At 47.8% G+C, this 7,500-nt stretch overlaps 1 protein-coding gene and 1 non-coding gene across 4 annotated transcripts in view; one reads left to right on the top strand and one right to left on the bottom strand.

Annotated features, from left to right (window-relative positions):
* LOC121552358 (ryanodine receptor 3-like) overlaps nucleotides 1-7,500 on the top strand; it is a 279,469-nt gene that overhangs the window by 208,815 nt on the left and 63,154 nt on the right. For all 3 annotated transcript variants that reach the window (XM_045211236.1, XM_045211237.1, XM_045211238.1), the window contains 4 exons: nucleotides 1,907-2,076; nucleotides 5,921-6,141; nucleotides 6,448-6,538; nucleotides 6,825-6,965. In XM_045211236.1, coding sequence (XP_045067171.1) covers nucleotides 1,907-2,076; nucleotides 5,921-6,141; nucleotides 6,448-6,538; nucleotides 6,825-6,965 — 623 coding nt within the window. The remainder of the gene's footprint in view (nucleotides 1-1,906; nucleotides 2,077-5,920; nucleotides 6,142-6,447; nucleotides 6,539-6,824; nucleotides 6,966-7,500) is intronic.
* Nucleotides 212-290, bottom strand: trnae-uuc. The gene has a single exon. It is a non-coding gene; the product is annotated as a tRNA-Glu (tRNA).

The raw sequence follows: 7,500 nt of genomic DNA, 5'->3' as shown, positions 1-7,500 counted from the left end.
CTATAATTGATTTTATTAAAAACAATATGCTTCTTGCCCATGATGTAGGCCTATTTATTATAGTTATTGACCTCACAACTTTACATTGTGGTGCTGAAACTTGAAGCAGGAGCCGCGGCACAATCATTTACATTTTAGTAATTTAGCAGACGCTCTTATCCAGAGCGACTTACAGTTAGTGAGTGCATACATTATTAAATTTTTTCATAATAGCCACCCGTGGGAATCGAACCCACAACCCTGGCGTTGAAAACGCCATGCTCTACCAACTGAGCTACATCCCTGCCGGCCATTCCCTCCCCTACCCTGGGCCAATTGTCCCCCGCCCCATGGGTCTCCCGGTCGCGGCCGGCTACAACAGAGCCTGGATTCGAACCAGGATCTCTAGTGGCACAGCTAGCACTGCGATGCAGTGCCTTAGACCACTGCGCCACTCGGGAGACAATTTCCAATCAATTGGAAATTGACAGCTCATGGTGCTGAAAGTAGGCAAAAAAAATGTTGTTCAAGCGTTCAGGGAGGGTTCAGGTAAAATATGTTTTGCTGAAAGGAGGGCCATCCATTTTCTTTACAGAGAGGTCCGATTTTCTCCCATGTGACCTTTATTATAAATAACGTTCAGTCCCTTACATATTCCTGATTGGGTTGTCTTACACCATGAGGAGTAGATCTCTACCCATTACTCAGTCCATGTTTCCACTGTACTGCAGCCTGTAAGGGCCTCGCTTTCCCAATTTGTACTTTATCTAAAGGTTGTCATGTTTGGTTAAAGTCAACAAAGTCACAGCTGAATGTGTTTGTAGTGGAGAAGCTAACTCTGAATCCAATCAACCCATTTTAAATGTTCTTCATGATCAATTGTATTGAGAGAAAGCACCTTTCTTATTGAGTGAACTTCTGCCACCTCTCTCCCTCTATAGTCTGTTTCCTACAGTGAAGGATTCTCCCAAGAGATCATACCTTACACTGTAAATGACTTTCCTCTGCTTTTTCAATGACTTCTCTTTGCTTGTCCCGGTCTGCTCTCCACACTGACTCAGTTGATCAGATAGCAATTCTTTCTTTTCTCAAGCTGTATTAAACCTGGTAGATATGTTACATCTCATTCTATATGAGATCCTTATTTCCCTTATTTAGCTCTACACTTTTCTTCTCTTCTCTTTCCATTTAGATCATGCTGTGTTGGTGTAATAACAAAACATACTTTTTTTTTATTTTTACAAATCTTCCTCTGTCCTCGCACCCCTTCTATAATCAGATTCTACTTGTTACCTCCTCCTCTTCCTCCTCCTCTACCTCCTCCTCATCCACCTCGTTGTCCTCCTCCTCTACCTCCTCCTCCACTTCCACCTCCTCTTCCTCTTCCACCTCCTCCTCCTGTACCTCCTCCTCCTCTACCTCCTACTCCTCTGCCTCCTCCTCATCCTTCTCCTCCTCCTCTACCTCCTCCTCCTCCTCCTCCTCTTCTACCTCCTCCTCCTCCTGTACCTCCTCCTCACCTCCCTCCTCTCCTCCTCCTCCTCCCTCCTCCTCCTCTCCTCCTCCCTTCCTCTCTCCTCCTCCTCCCTCCCTCCTCCTCTTCCTCCTCCTCCTCTTCCACCTCTTCCTCCTCTTCCTCTTCCTCTACTTCCTCCTCTTCCTCCTCTTCCTCCTCCTCCACTTCCACCTCTTCCTCATCTTCCTCCTCCTCTACTTCCTCCTCTTCCTCCTCCTCTACTTCCTCCTCTTCCTCCTCCTCCTCCACTTCCACCTCTTCCTCCTCCTCCTCTTCCACCTCTTCCTCCTCCTCTACTTCCTCCTCTTCCTCCTCCTCCTCCACTTCCACCTCTTCCACCTCTTCCTCCTCCTCTACTTCCTCCTCTTCCTCCTCCTCTACTTCCTCCTCTTCCTCCTCCTCCACCCCCAGACGGTAGTGTGACGGAGCCGGACATGTCGGCTAGTTTCTGTCCGGACCACAAGGCCCCCATGGTGTTGTTCCTAGACCGTGTGTACGGAGTGGAGGACCAGAGCTTCCTGCTACACCTGTTGGAGGTGGGCTTCCTGCCTGACCTCCGTGCCTCTGCTTCCCTGGACACGGTGAGTAGGAGAGACAAATTAATCAATCAGTCAGTCTGTCAGTCAGTCAGAGTGAACCAGTCAGTCAGTCAGAGTGAACCAGTCAGTCAGTCTGTCAGTGAACCAGTCAGTCAGTCTGTCAGTGAACCAGTCAGTCAGTCTGTCAGTGAACCAGTCAGTCAGTCTGTCAGTGAACCAGTCAGTCAGTCTGTCAGTGAACCAGTCAGTCAGTCTGTCAGTGAACCAGTCAGTCAGTCTGTCAGTGAACCAGTCAGTCAGTCTGTCAGTGAACCAGTCAGTCAGTCTGTCAGTGAACCAGTCAGTCAGTCAGTCAGTCAGTGATGTGTATTTTTAATGGTTTATCAGATGAAATTGAGTTAATCATGAACATATAGTTAAAATTCTTTGTGGCTAACTGAATTGGGCCGTTTGTTTTTGTCTCTCTCTTCAAACACAGTGAAGGGAGCGGCGCCAGGGTTGAATAGAGTTTGGGCTAGACCTTTGTCTCCTTGGTATCTTCTTGATTGATTACAGTTTGAGGGGGTCGGGTACAGGGGAGCGGTTGATTGGTTGGAATAATAGTTCAGCCGTCCTCAGGGACAAAGGAAGTGGGCGGAGCAATAAAAGAGCGGGAAAACTGAAGAGGACTATATAAGATGGAGGGAGACCTTAAGAATTGGTGCCCCTCTGCAGACGGGTATCGGCTTTGTTGAAAACTTTAATAAAGTAATTTCTTGATGCAACAAAAACTCTGTAAGACCTTATTTGTAATAAAGTATGGTGGTTATTTTCCACAACATCAGTCAGTCAGTGAACCAGTCAGTCAGTCAGTCAGTCAGTCAGTGAACCAGTCAGTCAGTCAGTGAACCAGTCAGTCAGTCATTACATTTACATTTTTTACATTTTCGTCATTTAGCAGACGCTCTTATCCAGAGCGACTTACAAATTGGTGCATTCACCTTATGATAGCAAGTGGGACAACCACTTTACAATAGTTTTTTATTTTTTGGGGGGGTGGGGTAAGGGGGGGTAGAAGGATTACTTTATCCTATCCTAGGTATTCCTTAAAGAGGTGGGGTTTCAAGTGTCTCCGGAAGGTGGTGAGTGACTCCGCTGTCCTCGCGTCGTGAGGGAGCTTGTTCCACCATTGGGGTGCCAGAGCAGCGAACAGTTTTGACTGGGCTGAGCAGGAACTGTGCTTCCGCAGAGGTAGGGGAGCCAGCCGGCCAGAGGTGGATGAACGTAGTGCCCTCGTTTGGGTGTAGGGACTGATCAGAGCCTGAAGGTACGGAGGTGCCGTTCCCCTCACAGCTCCGTAGGCAAGCACCATGGTCTTGTAGCAGATGCGAGCTTCAACTGGAAGCCAGTGGAGTGTGCGGAGGAGCGGGGTGACGTGAGAAAACTTGGGAAGGTCGAACACCAGACGGGCTGCGGCGTTCTGGATGAGTTGTAGGGGTTTAATGGCACAGGCAGGGAGCCCAGCCAACAGCGAGTTGCAGTAATCCAGACGGGAGATGACAAGTGCCTGGATTAGGACCAGTGCCGCTTCCTGTGTAAGGCAGGGTCGTACTCTGCGAATGTTGTAGAGCATGAACCTACAGGATCGGGTCACCGCCTAGATGTTAGCGGAGAACGACAGGGTGTTGTCCAGGGTCACGCCAAGGCTCTTCGCACTCTGGGAGGAGGACACAACGGTGTTGTCAACCGTGATGGCGAGATCATGGAACGGGCAGTCCTTCCCCGGGAGGAAGAGCAGCTCCGTCTTGCCAAGGTTCAGCTTGAGGTGGTGATCCGTCATCCACACTGATATGTCTGCCAGACATGCAGAGATGCGATTCGCCACCTGGTTATCAGAAGGGGGAAAGGAGAAGATGAATTGTGTGTCGTCTGCGTAGCAATGATAGGAGAGGCCATGTGAGGATATGACAGAGCCAAGTGACTTGGTGTATAGCGAGAATAGGAGAGGGCCTAGAACTGAGCCCTGGGGGACACCAGTGGTGAGAGCACATGGTGCGGAGACAGATTCTCGCCACGCCACCTGGTAGGAGCGACCTGTCAGGTAGGACGCAATCCAAGAGTGAGCCGCGCCGGAGATGCCCAACTCGGAGAGGGTGGAGAGGAGGATCTGATGGTTCACAGTATCAAAGGCAGCAGATAGGTCTAGAAGGACGAGAGCAGAGGAGAGAGAGTTAGCTTTAGCAGTGCGGAGAGCCTCCGTGACACAGAGAAGAGCATTCTCAGTTGAATGACCAGTCTTGAAACCTGACTGGTTTGGATCAAGAAGGTCATTCTGAGAGAGATAGCAAGAGAGTTGGCTAAAGACGGCACGCTCAAGAGTTTTGGAGAGAAAAGAAAGAAGGGATACTGGTCTATAGTTGTTGACATCGGAGGGATCGAGTGTAGGTTTTTTGAGAAGGGGTGCAACTCTCGCTTCTCTTGAAGACGGAAGGGACATAGCCAGCGGTCAAGGATGAGTTGATGAGCGAGGTGAGGTAAGGGAGAAGGTCTCCGGAAATGGTCTGGAGAAGAGAGGAGGGGATAGGGTCAAGCGGGCAGGTTGTTGGGCGGCCGGCCGTCACAAGTCGCAAGATTTCATCTGGAGAGAGAGGGGAGAAAGAAGTCAAAGCATAGGGTAGGGCAGTGTGAGCAGGACCAGCGGTGTCATTTGACTTAACAAACGAGGATCGGATGTCGTCAACCTTCTTTTCAAAATGGTTGACGAAGGATTCAGCAGGGAGGAGAAGGTGGCAAAGAACCAGTCAGTCACTGTCAGTCAGTGAACCAGTCAGTCTTCCCTGGACACAGTGAGTAGGAGAGAGTCTTCGGTTGGTCATTCAGTCAGTCAGTCAATGAGAAAAAACATTCAAATATCAGTCAACCAATCAATCGATCAATATATCTATTAATTCATCCTCTCCCTATAGCTTGTAATGACTTCTTGTACGTGTAACAACATGTTTATCAAAATACTCTAATGATGACAGTCAGAGTTGATAAGTTGTTATTTTGACTGGGTAAATATTGACTGCTGTTTTGCATCTTGGTCCATGTGAATCAAGTTAAATGTGGATCCATCAAAACAAACTTCTCTCTGATGTCTTTGAGAAAAGTCTGTTTGATCAACCTTAGTTCAAGGTCTTTTTTACTCATCCTTTCAAAAAGAAGAGAAAACTGTGTGGGGGAGGAGTAGTATTCCCCACGCTGGCACGGAGACTGTAGCCATGGGAGACCGTTACCATGGGACCATAATCCCTTGGGAGAGAGAGTGAAAGTGACGCTGACCGTCCCCATTTATCTCAATGCTTGCTGAAACAGTCTGGCTTAGGGGTCACTGTGACCTCAGGGATATTGTCTAACACACAGGGGGAACCAAACTTGATTTATGGTTGTGTACTTCACATGCTGAGATTCTCTCTAGTAGTTGTTTACAGTGGTTAGTCAGTCACCAACCGTTGGTACTGGAGAGCTATTGGGTGGGCGGGCTTTTCTTTCAGCCCAGCTCTAATGATTAGTTGTTAAGCTGAACCGGTGAGTTAGTGCTAGGTTGGAACCCATTACAGCCTGTAGATGATCAGAACCAGTGGTTTGTGAGGCATTGTAATGATGCTTTAGGGAGAAACTCAGCATTAAACAACCGTACTTCAAGGAGTCAAGAAGTCAAGTGTTAGTGTTGACCTCTGGTCTATCCACTGTCATTCACTAACATGTCATTCTGTTGACCTCTGGTCTATCCACTGTCAGTCACTAACATGTCATTCTGTTGACCTCTGGTCTATCCACTGTCAGTCACTAACATGTCATTCTGTTGACCTCTGGTCTATCCACTGTCAGTCACTAACATGTCATTCTGTCCTCCGGCCTGTAGGATGTGCTGAGCACCACTGAGACAGCTCTGGCCATGAACAGGTACATCGGTTCGGCCCTGCTTCCCCTGCTGACCAGGTGCGCTGACCACTTCTCGGGTACGGAGCACTACGCAGCGCTCATCGACTCTACGCTCCACACCATCTATCGGCTGTCCAAGGGACGCTCCCTCACCAAGGCCCAGAGAGACTCTATCGAGGAGTGTCTGCTCGCCATCTGCAAGTAAGAACTAACATAGGCCATGTTATGAATCGCTCAGACCATTCAAACCGGTGCAACTCTTAAGGCTCTGTTGATGCCCTGGACTCTCCTGTAACCGTTGTGCTTTCATGACAGCGATCAACCAATCTGTAGCTGTGGTAGCTTTATGGCAGAGCTAGGCTTGCAAAATTCCATTAACTTTTCACAAAATGGTTTTCCAGAAATCATTTTCAACCTTAGTTAGACCCTTATATTCCAACCTGAGATATTCCTCATGTTTGACTGTATGTGTCAATCACAGCTATCTCTTCCCCTGCTGCGCCACAGACACCTGCGTCCCTCCATGATGCAGCAGCTGCTGAGACGTCTGGTGTTTGATGTTCCCCTGCTGACAGAGTACTGTAAGATGCCACTCAGGGTAAGATACAGAACCTTCTCTGTGTGATAGAGGACGATGACCATAACAACAGTTTGTTTGTGTTGCTAACTGTAGCCTCAGAGGAATGTTAAAAGGACACGCTGTCACAAGGTTCATCCTCTCCTAATAAGACGTGTTTACGACAGCCTCTCTCACCATTCTGAAATACTAATAAATATCATTACCCTGGCTTTCCATCCGCACTGATCTGCTATATCTGTCATCAGGGGCCTGAGTTTTTTTTTGTCAACCTTAGTCGACTGTTGTCTCCTTGTATTTCCTCCAGCTGTTGACTGAACACTACGAGCAGAGCTGGAAGTACTACTGTCTTCCCTCAGGGCTGGGGAGCTCCGGCATGGCCTCAGAGGAGGAACTGCTGCTCACCAAGAAACTCTTCTGGGGAATATTCGACTCCCTCTCAACAAAGGTACGGATGGATGATACTGTTATGGATAGTCTACAGACCCTTTGTTGTCCCTCAGGACTACTTTGATGTGATTCTAATGGTCGGCTTAAGGTGTTACAGTATTACTTTACACCTGACTGACTTGCATCTAAAAATCATCTGGAGTCATATTTTTACCATAAATCATTGTCTTGTAGATTATGAAATGTTTAAATCACTGGTTCCTTGATGACATCATTGAGTTGTTTTCAGAAACCTGTCTTTCCAGGTTCAGTAAGTGTTGTTCTGTTTCCAGGTTCAGTAAGTGTTGTTCTGTTTCCAGGTTCAGTAAGTGTTGTTCTGTTTCCAGGTTCAGTAAGTGTTGTTCTGTTTCCAGGTTCAGTAAGTGTTGTTCTGTTTCCAGGTTCAGTAAGTGTTGTTCTGTTTCCAGGTTCAGTAAGTGTTGTTCTGTTTGCAGGTTCAGTAACTGTTGTTCTGTTTCCAGGTTCAGTAACTGTTGTTCTGTTTCCAGGTTCAGTAACTGTTGTTCTGTTTCCAGGTTCAGTAACTGTTGTTC

Source organism: Coregonus clupeaformis, chromosome 36 (assembly GCF_020615455.1).
Source record: "Coregonus clupeaformis isolate EN_2021a chromosome 36, ASM2061545v1, whole genome shotgun sequence".
In the NCBI taxonomy this organism is placed as follows: Eukaryota; Metazoa; Chordata; class Actinopteri; order Salmoniformes; family Salmonidae; genus Coregonus; species Coregonus clupeaformis.
The sequence above is the reverse complement of the archived record's forward strand: the minus strand, read 5'-3'. Positions and strand labels throughout refer to the sequence as shown.